Here is a 16824-nt window from a genome sequence, read left to right as displayed (position 1 = left end):
CTTTAAACCTGGAGATTCGGGCAGTACCTTCCTCTGAAATGTCGGTTAATATCCATCAGAATACATGACATTAAGTTCCAGAACACAGCGCTTTTCAGTGTCACGGGCGTAAAAACCCCAAATCCTATTGCATATTGCCTTTATCTGTACTAAAATTATATTTAAATAAAAGAATTAAATCTAAATTTGTGCTTCCAATTAGAATATTTAAACTGCATGAATGATACAAATTAGTGTTAGACGTTTATTTTTTTAACTGCGTTAAAATTTGTTACAGCCGTTCATATATTTCTTTCGTCCTAATAAAGTAAAGTAACGTCTTCCATATTTTTCAACAATGGAATTTCCGGTGTCAGTAGATCAGACTGAATAAGAGCAATTTCATGCTACAAGAGATCATATACTGCAGAGGTAACCTGGATTCATTTTGTTATCTAATTATTTTTTCCTGACGTCATGTCAGCTTTATCCGGTGTCCCTGAATGCAATACACATATTTCAGTACTAAGGCTTGTAGCTAAACACAGTAGACCACTGTAGGTCGCGGTGCAAAACCAAGAAGGCCCACCTCTTATACAAGGCTTGTAGTTTTATATGTAGAGCCTGCTACCCTGTGGCTATTATTCAAAGAGGAAGGCATCTGGAAAATCACCAAAAGAGTGTTTACATATGAGAAAGTAGATCATAAGAATGTTACATGCATGAAGGCGTTAGAGCCCGAAGTGAGAGATTTGTCTGGTTACGAAAAATAGATGATGCCAAATACAGGGGTTGTACAAAATAATGGAAACACTACAGATACTGTACACATTTCTTTATTAATATGGTCTTGGACCACCTTCTGCCTTCGATACAGCGACAATCCTCATTGGAATGGATTCGTACAAGTTTTGAAGAGTCTCTAGTGGAATGTTTTACCATTTTTCTTGAAGAAAATTTTAAGTTGCTTTAAATATGTTGGAGGTGGGAATCTGTTCCTCACTCAAGTCTCCAAAACTGACCAGAGTGGTTCATTGGTGTTGAAACCTGGTGATAATACTGACCAGGGAAGATGCTCTTCAGTCATGACTGAACAGATCCATCTGTGTGAAGGGTGGCACTGTCGTCTTGAAAAATTTGTATCTTTGCTTGGAATTAACGTCTGAAACATGAGATGCACCTGATTATCCAACCCTTTCACGTACTCCCTTACAGTAATTCGGCCAGGGAAGGCTAATGATGGGACCAACGGAGTACCACGATTTTGCTGTCCAAACCATCACAGAACCTAACCCATCCTTCACTGTTGGAACCAGACATTCCCGACTGTAGGTTTCCTTAAGTGTCTCCAAATGTAAACTTTTCCTGATGTAGGGAACAGCGTGAACGACGACTCATCTGACCATATCACGCGTGTATTTCAATTTGTCTGATATCCACGTTTCATGGTAGTGACTCCAGAGTTTACGCATCTCAGAATTATTTCAAGTAATCAGAGGTTTAGCAATTGCATTCCTACCGCTGCCGTGGATGTTGGATTTGTGAAGCTCATTTCGGACAGTTTATATGGAAAGAGTGTCTCCAAGATGTGAACATATTCAGTTCTGTGATCATATCTGCCGCAGTAGTTCTGTAATTCTTCGAAAACAATCCTTATCAATGTATGATTATGCCTTTCTGTCAGTGTTGAATTTCGGTCACGGTTCCTCTTCGCTCTTATTTTCTTCGCATGGTTTGTGTATGTCGACATAACTTATAAATTCTCGCTCTCGATGTACCTAATAGTGTGACAGTTTTTGTCACAGATATTCCGGCTAAACGAGAACTAAAAATCTGTCCTTTTTCAAAATCGGACCACCCATTTTCCGATTTTTTTTTTCACACGAAATCACACAGCAAAATTACTAATGCACTGACACGAACACTAAACTGTGTAAACAAACGAAAAAAGAACATCTAATGTTGCCAACTGAAGTTCTTTTAATGTAACCGACACAAAGAAATTCTATTCCTCAATTTCATAATATTTCCATTATTTTGTTCACCCGCTGTATATTCAGTCACTTTCTCATATCACATATACACCCAAAGAAAATGCAGTAATCTAGATGCATGACATGCACACTATTTGTCATTTCCCTAAATATATGAGATTTTTCTGATTCATAACCTTTTCGGAGAAAACGAAGGACATTGTACATTTTCATTTCAGTATATAAACTATATGGTTAGGTAACGTATCCGTCAACACAATATGATGCATAATATAAAGATTTGTATACAAAGTTCAACATTATTTATTCGTATTCATTGAACACCTGTGTAGCATGTAAACGCTTATTAAGACCGAATATAAAAGTAATCCATGATGAACAGACTGACAGAATGGCAAAAGGAATTCCCGAATTTACACTTCCGTATTCGCTTTTCTCCAGTAAAATGTAGAGACTGAGTTCAGGATACCGGGCGCACTTTCTCTGTGTTACGTCGGCTGTACGAGAAAGTAAGGAAGTGCCATCTTGGTGTGGAGATCAGGCACAGTACTTACTGTAAGAAAATAGCTAATATTTGCTTGCTTGCAAAATAGCTGAGAGGGTTTGACTTAAAAGATATATGATGTCACGACTCGTAGAAATGACACTACATTTCATCTGTTTGAATTAGTAAATAGCCCTAAATATCGTGTGAGAGTGTTTAATGGCCTACACAAAAGCTACAGTCGAAATGAGATTAACAATTTCTGATGAATTTGATAAAACACGCCTATATATATCTCAAAAAGTAGAGCAACGGTTATGACTTGGTGTTACAGTCACATATTTATTAATGTTTGCAAGCTATGTAAAAGTAAAGTAAAAGTATAGCTATCCCTGTAACAGACCGTGGAGTTCCATGGGGTTGTGAGATGTTGAGGTTCCCACATTTTCTAGACAATCGGCTCACAGATGGCGGTGAGGTTGTCAGTCTTACGCACCGGCCGCCCTTTACCCCAGGAATATTCCTGGTACCCATTTCTGTTAGAGGCTGAGTCGACCGCATGGCCATAGTGCGGCTGGAAGGATTAGGTAAATTGAAAAATATCCACTTCATCAGTATTCGATCCCGCGACCTTCCAGCTTGTAGTATAGTGCCTCAACCAACTATGTTACCGAGTGCCCCTTGAGAGCTATGCTTAAAAGTAATTCTCTTAATATATTCCCATAGAAGTTTGGTTGAAATACGTAAATAACGCAATGAGAAGCCGTGTATGCCCCCAGATTTAGTCGAAATCTCTTAAGTGTTGTCAGGGTTATAACATATACAGACGGACGGGTAGACGAACGGAACATGTCTTCACTTCGTGCATTTTGTGCGTGTAAAGCATGAGAAGGATTTCGTGTTTATTAGTGCTTCCTTCTGAAAGGGGAACGTGACCTTCCACTTACTTAAAGCCAGGATAATATAGCTCACATGACGATTGATTGAGAAGGAACTGTACCCATATGTCTGATTTATCCCATCTTCCACCATGAATGCAGATTTAAATTTACAGGTGAAGAGAGTTTGTATTGGCATTTAACATTCACTCACTCATGGAGCTGGGTCTTTCTTTAGAAGCCGCAAATTTTGCAGGTACTCAAGAATTTCACAGCATTTTATGGAACCCGAAGGTTCATACCATCCCATCCTATCTCTCTAACGTCCATTTTAATATTGTCCACCTACCTACTCCTTTGTCTTCCCAATGGTCTCTTTCCTTCTGGCTCTCCCACCAATTTCCTATATGTATTCTTCTTCTCCTCATTCGTGCTACATACCCTGCCCACCTCATCCTCCTTGATTACATTTTAAAAATACTTTTGTGTGACATTCAAAAAGAAATCCGCCAAAAGGAAAATTCATCGAGTGAATTTGAATGTTGCGACACGAAAATCATTTCAGGAAACCAATACTCACAGTTGTTACTATCAATGCTTATTGTTTCAGGTGCACGACGGTATCCCTGGCCTAAGGTTCCGAGCACCACGTGACCTGTTCGCAAAACCCGACGTCAACCCGCAAAATGCTTGTTACTGTCGATTTGAGATGGGGTTTTGCCCACCATCCGGGGTATTCGATGCTTCACCATGTACTTATGGTAGTGCAAATTCTGATTGCCTGTATCAGTGAAAAAACGTCTCATCAAACCATTTTTTTATTTGTGAGACTCCTTACATGCTCGAATATTTACATACACACCAGTCAAAGACAGAGGTCATGAATATAAAGAGAATAACCAAATTTGAAACAATATTTTACCATTTTCAGCACACTTGAAGGTTTATTAATTTACGTATTTATTTTTTTTATATTTTAAGGACGTTTTCAGTGACTCAGAATATATAACATGTATATTAGGAACGATAAATTGGAAAGAATCTGGGGGAAAAACTGGGACCTAATTTGAGGCAATATCCAAATACTTCCTAAAGGTATTGAGAAAACCCATGAAATACTTAAATCAGAATAACCTGTGTGAATAACCAGTGATTTTAACCGGGAATCTCCTGAATATTAAGCAGGGAAACATAGACACTCAACAGCGACTTTCAGTCTTAGGAGGAAGAGAAGTTCACTAAGGTCACTGGGAGAATGGCAAGAAACATGAACATGACCAGTATTGTTATTATAACGACGGATAAAGAGATGTATCCATTTATTGAAATATATAGCCGCCCCTTTGCTTGAGATGAGAAGTTTAAAAAAAAGTCATTTACATCAAAGGACTCGTTTACGATAATTTAAAAATTTGGATGTTAACATTTTGGTTAGGCCATTGTAACAGTTTTCCCTAAAGACAGACGTAGAGTGATCAGAACGAGAGAGGTAAAAGTCGCTTAAACGATTACTTCGTGTGGTTCTTATGTCGATATCGGGAAGTTAAAATTCACAAACATCCCAACAACAATATAACGCTCTCATTATTTTACTGACCGTACAGAAAGTAAAGTTTTATGAAAGAGGACGATGGTAGCGGAAAGATCAACAGCAAAAAAACAGAAACAACAACAATCAGTTCTAGTGTGTTCTAACGATGATGCATAACACTCGGAATTACTGAGTTACAAAAGTGACGGGAGATACGATAGCCGGATCGTAAACAAATTATTTTTCATAATCACATTCAAAACCTGAAATAAAATCCAAGGGCTGAGAAAATACTGATTCAATTTTTCTATATACCAACGATTTTTTTCCCTTCTTCTTTGTTTTTCGAAAATAAATATTTTGTTTATGAATGTTTATTACGCTTTTTGAGGAGTCTAATGATGTCGGTTTATCATGACTACGAGTTTAGTTCTGGAACTCCTGGATTGTCTGTTGCAGGTGCGCCCATCATGATGTCTTTTCCTCACTTTTACCTGGGCGATCCCATTCTGCTAGAGACAGTAGAAGGGTTGAAACCCGACCCCGAAAAGCACGATGGATATTTGGATGTACACGAGGCAAGTTGGACTATATTTTCTGAGCGGTACTTAAAAGAAGCCCTTCCTTTCACAATTTAAACGACAGATGTAAAAGAAAATATGTACTACATTTCAGTGTTGAAGAAAATTTAGTTATCTGATGGAAAGTGAAGTAACTTGTTTTATGTAAAATACACTGAGGTAATTTCAGTAAAGAATTTTAAGCCCATGCAGTTTCAGGTAACTTGAATTTAAGATCTGGCCGCACCATAGCTCATGCGGTTAGTCGCTGGCTTCCCACCACGGCGGCCTGGGTTCGATCCCGGGTCTGGTCAAGTGGGATTTGTGGTGGACAAATTGGCGCTGGGCGGGTTTTCTCAGAGTACTTCGATATCCCTTGCCAATCTTCATTCCACAAAATTCTCCAACATCATAATCACCCAGGGCAGGCTACGATAGGCCAATTAGTGGCCGCCGTGTCGAGTGGACCCAGTTGGACTCCACACCCCCCACTAAGTGAATTTAATTTTAATTTTAATTTAAGATCAGCTTTGAGAAGGAAATTTAATGATAAGCCTTGTTATATGGTCAGAGATTGGGAATGGGTGCATGGGGGAGGTGAGGAATGCTTGAAGGAATTTGATGGGAAAGCCAGAAGGAGAAATATCACTAGGAAGGCCTAGACGTAAGGGGATGGATCTTAGAGAGACACTATGGTTTGTTATTGACTGGACTGATCTGACTCAGGATCAGTGGAGGGCTCTTGTGAACACGGAAATAAACCTTCGAAGCAGTATATTGGGAAATTATTGAGTAGCCGAGGGTCTAGCGGCTTCTGAAGAATAGCTGAGCTCCATAGACTTACTTAGTTCGGAATTGGATATTGTTACAAATATGAGTTTGGGTTGTTGTAGGTTTGGTTAACCTACTTATATTCGCAATAGCTTGATAAGAGGTCAAGTTTCGCTATAAAGAGATGGGGAGTTCTTACTGGGGTTTTAATTGCAGGAGTTGGGAGTTCCTTTGGACGGAAAATCCCGGTTTCAGATGAACATATTGGTCAGGAAATCCAAAACGTTGCAGCACCTTGCAAACTTCAAGGATGGCTCCATACTTCCAATTGCTTGGTTCGAAGTGGTAAGTATTTCTTATGTGGTATGTATTAGACTAAGTTAAAAGTTTAATTGAACTTATTTTAACATAAATTATCAATGAATGAATGAATGAACGTGACTTGAGAAGATCTGAACCTACGAGAAATGAAATAGCAAGTGGATGTAATTTTAGGAAAGATAGTGGGAAGGAATTTGTTTCCAGTTTTTCCCTGATAGTAATATATCATGAGAAAGCTCACTCCATTCTACAGAAGGCATGTCGTCAAAATTATTTCTTTCTGGCTCTACGCCTGACTCGACGATCACACACCGCAGATACAAAACTCTTATTCAGAATCATTTACACTGCAGTATGATCATAAATAATTATTCCGTGTATTTTGTTAAGTGTCAACGGATAAATAATAGTTATAATTAGGCCCCACAGTTAAACGAGGTCTGCTTTATTTAATTTATTTTATTTTATTTTCATATCCCATGATGGTGAATTCTTCTTGATAAGCTGCCAGTCGCTCAACTACTCGAGAATTTCCCAACCCGAAGGTTCTTTACTCTGCTCACAAGAGCCTCCAAATGGACGCTATCCTGAGCCAGATTAATCTAGTCCATACCGCCCCATCCGATTTCTCTAAGATCGATCATATCGTTACTCTCTCACCTACGTCTAGATCTTGCTAATGGTTTCTTTCCTTCTGACTTTCCCACCATAACCCTACATGCATTTCCCTTCTCCTCCATGCGTGTTACATGTACCGTCCATGTCATCTTTGACTTGTTCATTCTAATTATATTTTGCAAAGAGTACAATTTATGAAGATCCTGATTATGCAGCTTCCTCAGAAATCCTGGTATTTAATCCCTCTTATGCCTATATATTCTTCTTAGCGCCATGTTTCCAAATACTCTTAGTCTATGTTATTCCATTAACGTCAAGGACCAAGTCCCACACCCGTATGTTTACTCGTAGTGTGTACAGGGTGTAGTCTTATTTTAATTTATTGGCTACAGTTTTTAAATTTAAAATTTAAAATTTGCTTGTCTCGTGACTTCTCATATCGTCCACACTACTCGCAAGCATAGCGAGTCACACGAGCACGAGCACGAATAATATGGACGCGCCTGAAGAATTTTTAGCTTCGAAACTACGAGTAGATAGAAGTGAGTGGTTGACTTCACACCCCAACTGCTTTGCTCTCTGGGAGGAGGTCAGAGTACAGAAGGAAGCCGGGTGAGACCTTGTAAAAAAAGTAAAACGTAAAGCTACCCATATAACAGGCCATGGAGGCCCATAGAGTTGTGAGATATTGAGGTTCCAACATTTTATAGATAATCGGTTCATAGATAGCGGTAAGGTTGTCAGTCCTACGCGCCGGCCGCCCTTTATTCCCTAGGAAAATTATTTATTTAATTCCTGGTACTCATTTCTGTTGAAGGCTGAGTGAACTCCAGGGCCACAGCGCGGCTGGAAGGATTACGTCAATTGAAAAAATCCACTTCATAGGAATTCGATTCAGCGAAACTTCCGGCTTGTAGCATAAGCCCCTGAACCAACTACGTCACCGCGTGTCCCCTGGATATTGTAGAGAAGACAAAATTTCGTAACCTAGTGAGAATGAACTCCGAATCCTGGATCGCCCATTTCATATCCTAAGCGTTACACTGACAACCCCATCTCCGCTGCACAGAACTCACTGCTGCATCATCGTTACAGACTGTAATGCTGGACTCAAGCCGTGTTTCGTTTAATGACCCTGACGCGAATTCTTTCAAAATTGAGCAAAATAATAATTTCTGATTAATGAGTCTGAGCTTTTATTTTCAGTTTGGGTACTAATACTAGGCCACTCTTCAAATATCGGACGTTAATTGAATGCTTACGGCGCTGACACCGTTACTTAACACATTTTTAATTTTTAACAAAATAATTTATGCTGCTGTTAAATTATTAGAAATTTAAAATATCATGTAATATTTGAGGTTTTCACGGCGATGACTATGAAAAATGACGCTTTCTTGGATGTTGCGCCTCATGGATCTTGTGTGAACTTACTTTTCGGAGGAATGTATAACCTCCATCTTCAGGGTAGAAAAATCCGCAAGCAAAATAACCAGCTTGAGCAGTTGGCTACAGCCTGGTTCCTTGCTCGCGGATTTTTCTACCCTGAAGATGGAGGTGATACGTTCCTCCGAAATGTCGGTTCAAACAACATCCATACAGCCCCATATCCCAGAAGACGGCATCCTTTAAAATATCGCTTTTGATATTCTCATGTCGGGGAATATCAAGAATGCAGCCTTCTGAGATTGGTTAACTACGCTCTTACTATCTCAAACGATCGATCTGTAGTGTAGAAGGAATGGAAATTTGGCTAGTTAGTCATGAATTGGAGTGGACACAGAAGGAACAAATTGTGACTTAATGTGAGCACTGATAACCCAGCATTTTATAGAGGGACTGAGGAAAACCACAGAAATCTGCATTCGGAAACATCCTGAGCGCAAGCTAGAAGCGTTAGAAACGATGAAATAACAGCGCTTTCAAGTGTAAAAGTGTCCTACGAAAATATGGGACGGTGGATGGGACAGAGAGAGACAATTGTTACTGTTAAATTCTGCCTTACAGGGCATTGACGGGCTGCCCGAGGAAATCATGGATATGTTGTACCACCTGACCTTCACAACACGTCATATTCAGTTCGCCGTACGGTATATGCTCCTCGTGTTGTCGGCAGTTCTGGTTTACGTGCTTGTGAGGAGGATCCGTTGTCGTCCTCCAGCAGATGACGTCTCGGACACCGGAGTCGTCACACCTATATGAAGACCATCCTCTCTCCATTGGGCTTAAGTGACTTCGTGTCCCTACACCGGAAATTTTTCTGCAACAGACTTGTAGCTGATAGTGTTTATGCCTCAAGTCATTGGTCTCTTGCATCCAAATTTAATCCCTTTCGTTAATTTTGGGCTCCTCTTGTAGCCGCATCCAATATTAGGGTAGGCACCGTATGTCCAATACGCGACATTCCTACCATCGATATTACAGCTAATTGTGGACAATATTTTCAATCGTACAAATGTATGATATACGAGTATATTGTATATATAATTTAGCTGTGGAATGGAAATTGTCATTCCACTATCAAATATCCATAACTTGATCTCCTTTTCTATTTACTTGTACAAACTTCCTTTCTTTTGTCTTTAGGTTATGAAGATTGTAAATTTCTTCTTATGCACCCTCTCTATGCTCTCTTTTCCTGACAAGCCAATTATCATGTTCCTTCACCTCTCCTTTATAGAAGTCTATCGTATCAATTATCTTTCCCAGTCAACACCATTCATTCTATTTTATACGTATTAACTCCGTTACCTTTAATGCCTCCTCCTAACTTGTCTGTATTTCTCCATTACTTCATTACTTCTGCAGTCTTGTCACTAACCACCCCAATATTTTCAGTTGTTTGATAGACTTCAATATACTAAGATGATGTCAATTTCTTCACATTCATTATATATTTGTATATCCACGACTGTGAATACAGTTACAATTCCAAGTTCTTTACTATAAAATAACTTTTCTTTTTAAGTATGCACTGCCAATTTTAACCTAAATATCAAACTATTCTCTCAAATTAGTTCTCAAGGAGGTTCTAAATTGTTAGAAGGGTTATCGATCAATAAAATCTACACGCTGGTAGGAGATCCTTTAACCGTGATGTGAAATTAATGCTTTTTTTTTTTTTTGATAATATGTAGGTAGACGTTCAGTGAACTAAAGCAGACTGAATGTCTTTATTTGAACACGAAGCTGCAAATTATGGTCTGCATTTTGTCTTTCACATGCTTCATGTTCTGTGAGACAAACATGGGGCATTGATGGGGTAAGGACTGATAGATAATATTGAAAAACTCAGGGAGAACTCTTCCTTAATGCCCCTTGTGTCGACCACAGATCCATTATGGGCTCTACTCTGTTTGGACCTAGACCTTCTTTGTGAGAGTCTTGTGTGTAGCCAAGTAAGCTACCTCATGATCCAGTTGTCAAGAAGTCTGCAAGAAAGAGTGAAGTGGTGAGCTGTTGATATGGAGTTTGACATTACAAATGCCATGGATCTTGATTTCTCGTTCAATTAAGTGACTGGGCAGCCGGAGTTTGGTTAGGTACTGGAAAATTTATCTTTTTCGTTTTTTTTTGTAGAAATATCATGGGACTGATTCAGGATTAACAAGAATATATGATAGATAAAAATTGATACTGGAGCCCAATATTGCACAAAGACATCCTTTGGAGGTATAGCCACAGCATATCCTAACCCTCGGCACCTGATGGGGTTGAGTGTTGTCACGCCCTGAATGCTTTATCTTTGGACAAAGTCCCTGGTACTCATTGTGTGAGAGGCTGAGTGGAGCCGACAGCAGGCCTGGGAGTGATGGCATGGAGAAAAACCTCCACCACCAATGAATCCATTTCTCCGGTCCGTAACCTGGTCAGCCTATTGACTGAGCAGTCTATAATGGATGATGAGGTTACTCCTGTGGGAACAAGGCGGTCTGAGACTGAAATTGATCAGCAAGTTTCATAGAGTGCAAAGTGAATCTTTACTTCATTAAGACGTGGGAATATATATGCTTCATAATTTTAATTTGAAACGAATTTAATGGGAAATTACGTATGATCGATTTTCAAATTGATATTAAATTGTTTACTGGATATTGTGTCGATTATTCGATATCGATTGAGATCACTGGCTGTTATGCAGTCTCTATCTGAGAACTTTGTAATGTATTTAAAACAAAAAGCTGGCCAGGATGTAATACTGGAGACATAGCTGTATTAAGATTTTTTCTTATATTCTGCATGTGTTGAATGTTATGTTGCATGTGTATATTCTTGTTTATAAAATAAAAAATATTCTCCTGACATTTTTATTTATGCACGTTCCCATTTACCATTCCTCATTACTGTCAAAATTTCAGTGACTTTCCGTCTGTTTCATTATGCATTTTTACATGACGTTTTTTTTTTCTAGTGGGGGGGGGACTAAGTCCCTTGCACTGCGGCCACTTCTGGCCTATTGTACCAGCCCCAGATCATAGGTGAGGGTGATTGTGGAGCAATTGGTGGAAGGAAGATTGGCAGGGAAAACCGAAGTACTCGGAGAAAACCTGCCCCAGCGCCAATTTGTCCACCACAAATCCCACTTGACAAGACCCAGGATCGAACACGGGCCGCAGCGATGGGAAGCCAGCGACTCAATCACTCACAAACCAGCTACCTCAGCTCAATTTAACTCAACTGATTCATTTCACTGACTATCCTGCTTAAAATATCTCGGCACGGACCGCAGAGGAAACACTGCTCCTTTATTGCTGTGCCATTGTTGCCGTGGAAACATGATTTTTTGGGAAGCCGTTATTTAGTAACTGCTCCTTTCATGGTCGGGTCGTTGTCTAGCATGGCGAAATGTTATGCCAAGAATAATACAAGAGAGGACACAACATGTTTTCTTTGCTATAGAATTTCCCTTTTGTCAGCTTCCGCATCCTCAGGAGGAATTGCAGCAACACAATTATTTTGACAACGCTAAAGGCGCGTTGCGGTTGAAAGTCACATTTGGTCAACAAGTCGCAATTTATATGAGCAAATATACATACAGAGTACCTCCTTTTTTACATAACATACGTGTATTTTAGAGAAGATTTCTGGTCATTAAACAATTTAAAATATTCTTTGGAATACCCAACTAGAGGGCCTTGGTTAAAAGGTTATAAACATTAGAAATTGTCATCTCCTGCCGTCATTTTCTGAAAACCCGACGTTCAGAGAGAATTAATTTGTGTTGCATGATGATCATAGCTGTCCGTTTGATGTCGAACCCTGTGTTGATATATGCATTACCTGATAGTATCACTCTACACACGTAGTACTCTAATGCAGACAAACTGAAGGTAATTCTTATTATNGCCTGGTCTCAGGTGTTTATAATCTTCATGTTTTGTGACATCGGTTTGTCCAGTGATTGATTTCTAACGGACCAAACAGAATAGGCGTTTTCCTTCACCTGAGGACGGAAACAGATCCAGTTTCCGAAACGTCGTGTTTTTATTAGTTATCTTAAAAACCAGGACGATGGATAAAGTCCACAAACCCAATATATCAGTACGTTACATACCGATCTAGCATGGCAGGTGGCTATTCATTTATTAATGTCACGATTTAGTTGGACTGGGTGCTCTTCACAAATTTTCTTCATCAAACACAACTCAATCTATGTTGTTTTAGCAGCAATAGTGACCCAGTTTGTTTTGATGTAAATAAAGAAGAGAGACGAAAGTGCATCTATTGCGTACAGTTTCATAAACATCAATTCCTTTAAAGCTGGTTCCTTTTGCTAACGACTGGAGCGAAGCATAGATAATAATTGGTTTTATTGTTTTCAGGAACCCGCTTATAAACGAATTTAAGTTTTATCAGATTATCAGGCACTGAGTGGAAACCCTGGTTATGCGCTTGTGTCTGTGTTTTATGAAGAAGATACTCGGTTTGGATTGTAACTGGAGAATCGATTACAATGAGTTACGTGCTCTTGTAGTTTTCTTCCGTCCCTCGATCTTGACTCTGGACAAGACTGTTTCATCTCACATTCATTCGAATTCGCCATTTATTAATTTTCTCTTATTTTTGACTCCAAATAACATCTGAAACATGTCCAATGTTGTTAAATAATGTACAAATATATCTTAAATTCTTCAATTTCTTTGTTGGGTGATTTAATATGATGATCAGTGACATGAGAGGCTCTATTGTGAGCCGTGAAAACTTTTCAATCATACAGCATGCTTGAAAGTTCAACATGAACTTTGGGTTTGAGGTCATAAGAAAGCCTTTTACTTTTAACAATACTTGTTTCCTGGGTCATGACTTCGAGTGTTTCACATAACGTGACTCGTAAATCCAACGTCACATGCACGAGGCCTTCTGAAATTATAATTAGTTTAAATTGCATGCATTGTATAAGTTACAAGTATATAGACTAAACATTATTTTTTCTTTGAAGCCACATATATGTGTGTAAAGAGATTATAATGTGGTCTCCACAGCTATGGCCTACACCAGTAATTTTAGGATGAGTGGGGAAAGAGCTCTTGACTTTTCCAGTTATTAGAATTGGATGGAACATATAGTAGCTGCATAACCTAATAACTGGACAAGGCATTTATATTTGAAGAAGTGAATGTATTTGTTTCTCTTGCTCACCTTCAGTGCTATGTTACTACTCTGTCCGTACCTCTAAAATGCAGCCTTGAATGGCAGGATGACAAACCTGGGAAAGACCTGGAATGAAGAAACGATTGTCTAATCGCGGTATTATCCTAGGATTCTCCTGAAGGGACTCAATCAGGATAACCGTTGTTCCGGGAAAGGTTTTAAATTCCAGAGTTTTCGCGCTACGCCATCTGAACATCTGTTCAGTAACTGAATTCAATTTAATATCGAAACAAGAACCGTACTCCTAATATGAGACGTACAATTTCGTGACACCTGCTGGAATGCGCACTGCACGCAAATGTCGAAAGTTATTAAACCAGAGATTGAATTGCTCTGCATAAGAAGCACTTAGACCTATAAGATGACAATGTATTTGAATTGGATGTTACATATTCATAAACCTATCACTGTAAGAGGCCGTGAAGGCCAATTGGATTATCAGACGTCGAGGTTCCTACATTTTCTGTATACAATCGGCTTGCAGACGGCGGTAAGGTTATGCACCTTATGCGCCGGCCGCCAATTACATCCCCCCTCCCCCCAGGAAAGTTCCTGGTACTCACTTCTCTTAGAGACTGAGTCGGCCCCAGAGCCTTAGTGTGGCTGGAAGGATTAGGTAAATTAAAAAAATCCACCACATCGGGACTCGAACCCGCAACCTTCTGGCTTGCAGAAAAGTGCCTCAACCAACTACGCTACCGCATGGGGAAAATTAAGGTTATATTCATCTGTGTTATGACATCATCTACGAATGTTTCACTGATTGTAAATGTTTGAATGGAACTTGCAGAGACATCAATTCCTCCGAAACCTTACCAAGCAGCTACGAAATTACATGGTATTGTAAACCAGAAGACAAAACCATTAAGGAATTTTCTTTGAAAATGCTGTCGTGGAAATAAATCAGTTTTGTTTATAGGTGGTACTATCTCGAAAGCTGAAACGAAATCTAGAGAAGGGAGATGTGCGGAGGTGAGAATTGGATTAGATTGTGGATACGGTTCACTGATGGCAATTTTGTCACGATGTCTATACATATAAGAGAGAATTTCTTGAACAACTGAATACTTATGGGCTGCTTTCAGCGACATTTTTCTCACATAAGTTTGATAATGTTCCATACCCGTTTCGAAACAACGTATGGAGTTATACGTAGTTTCATATAGGCTACTAATGCTGAACATAAACACCTACTCGTACGTGTCATTTTCCTTGAAAAGTAAAAAAGCGTTATCTGGATGTCGCAGCTGTCAGTCTGTTCGCCTTTCTTTGACGTGGTATGAGCACCTAAATTCTTTTTAAAATTTTCCTAAAATTCGTTTGTGAGAGACTTTCCCTAAAAGTTGTCTGGTCTATTCCGATTTCGCCCATACTTACTTACTCATGGAGCTGAGCCCTCCAATTCTGCAGCTACTCAAGAATTTCCTAGCATTTTATGGAACCCGAAAGTTCATTGCCGTGTTCACAAGGGCCCTCCACTGGTCCCTATCCTGAACCAGATGAATCTAATTCATCCCATCCCATCCTATCTCTCTAAGATCCATTTTAATATTGTCAACCCACCCACCTACGCCTTGATCTTCCCAGTGGTCTCTCTCTCTTTCTGACTTTCCCAGCAGTATCCTATATGAATTCCTTTTCACTTGCCATATTGATGACGACCACACTGGATGAGACATGTAGAACAAAATTTTGAAGCGAACATCTTTTAATAAATTGTATGGAACATTAATGTTGTACGTGAGACTGTAGAACTAACTGGTACTAAATAATGTCACATCTAGGGTGGTACGCGTGACGAAAATGACGGTGTCTAGCTCGGATGATTATATTTATTAGCACTTTCGTTACAAGTTCTCTTAATCGCATTTAAATACAGCGCTATCGGTGAATTACGCACACACTTGTCCTCTCCTGGAAACGCAATTGAAACAGAGGAACTACAATAGTCTCATTGAATCACACACTCCAAGTACTGTATTACACATGAATATAATCTTCTAATCACATTTTAAGTATTCACAGTTCTTCTACGCACTTCCCATGGCTGTATCCTACCGACAACTGAATGGAATTGCTGGTGTTATTCTCGTTATACGAGTATAGCCTCCACAAGAACCACGTACAGAAAACCCAGTTCCATTGTTGCATAAGGAAGACCACATAGAGAACAAGTCACACGATTCGTAGCCAGAGTCTCCATAAGTGCGCCGTTGCCTAGCAACACGCAGAAACATCCCACTACTGATATATAATTTCCATTGTTTCCTTGTGTGTATTCGGTAACGAGGTGTTTACCGGTCAGTTGTCTAGCAACGTTCTGGCCATCCACGTTAGTGCAACAGGATGCTACAATATAATATTGTTGCTCTTTTCGTCAAAACGATCCATTATGATTACTGTAATTATATGTTCTTAGACGAAGAGGTAAAAATTATTTACTAGGATTAACGTGATCTTTTATCGTTTTGCTTATTCATATACAGAGAGAGGCTATTATTCAGCTAGCCAACAAATTATTCCATCATCCATCGAGTAATTCATCTTATCCATCCATCGGTACATACAGACTCAATATGTAAGAGAAAAACATTGACATTCTGCAACCACCGCCTGAACATCCCCGTTCCCCCAGCTCAGCCTTAAGTGCGTAGTAGCTCGGGCAACATCCGCATGAAAACTTTACGTAGTTCAACATTATCTCAGTGTTTCTTCCGCAGAGGTCCCTTTCCTCTGTGAGTGCAAGCAAACAAACACACATACTCCTACACACGCTGGCTTTTAACAGTTACGGATGTGAAAGTGTGTAAAAGTTTTATCGAATGTCGACGGTTACTAAGACGGACATGAAATGAACTACAAATCTTATCGGACGATGCTTAGAGGCCGTTGCCAAGTACACGAAATTATATCATATCCCTACCAAGTTGCGTGAGTGTTCCCAAAGATGGAGAGCTGTTATTATGTTAATAAGTACTTGGCGATGACTGCGACACCAACTGCAGAGAAATAGGAAGGTCTGTAGAGTAAGACAAAA

The 16824-nt window shown here is 39.4% G+C and overlaps 1 protein-coding gene across 1 annotated transcript in view; it reads left to right on the top strand.

Moving 5' to 3' along the window:
• The window catches only part of LOC111871396 (scavenger receptor class B member 1), a 58279-nt gene extending 46839 nt beyond the window's left edge, over positions 1–11440 (top strand). Inside the window, exons 7-10 of the mRNA XM_023864485.2 lie at positions 3946–4096; positions 5326–5444; positions 6414–6542; positions 9144–11440. Of these exons, the coding sequence (XP_023720253.1) occupies positions 3946–4096; positions 5326–5444; positions 6414–6542; positions 9144–9338 (594 nt within the window). The 3' untranslated portion in view covers positions 9339–11440. The remainder of the gene's footprint in view (positions 1–3945; positions 4097–5325; positions 5445–6413; positions 6543–9143) is intronic.
• Positions 11441–16824: the final 5384 nt, after the last annotated feature.

Source organism: Cryptotermes secundus, unplaced genomic scaffold, assembly GCF_002891405.2.
Source record: "Cryptotermes secundus unplaced genomic scaffold, Csec_1.0 scaffold236, whole genome shotgun sequence".
NCBI lineage: Eukaryota > Metazoa > Arthropoda > Insecta > Blattodea > Kalotermitidae > Cryptotermes > Cryptotermes secundus.
This window is presented reverse-complemented; position numbering and strand designations above follow the sequence as displayed.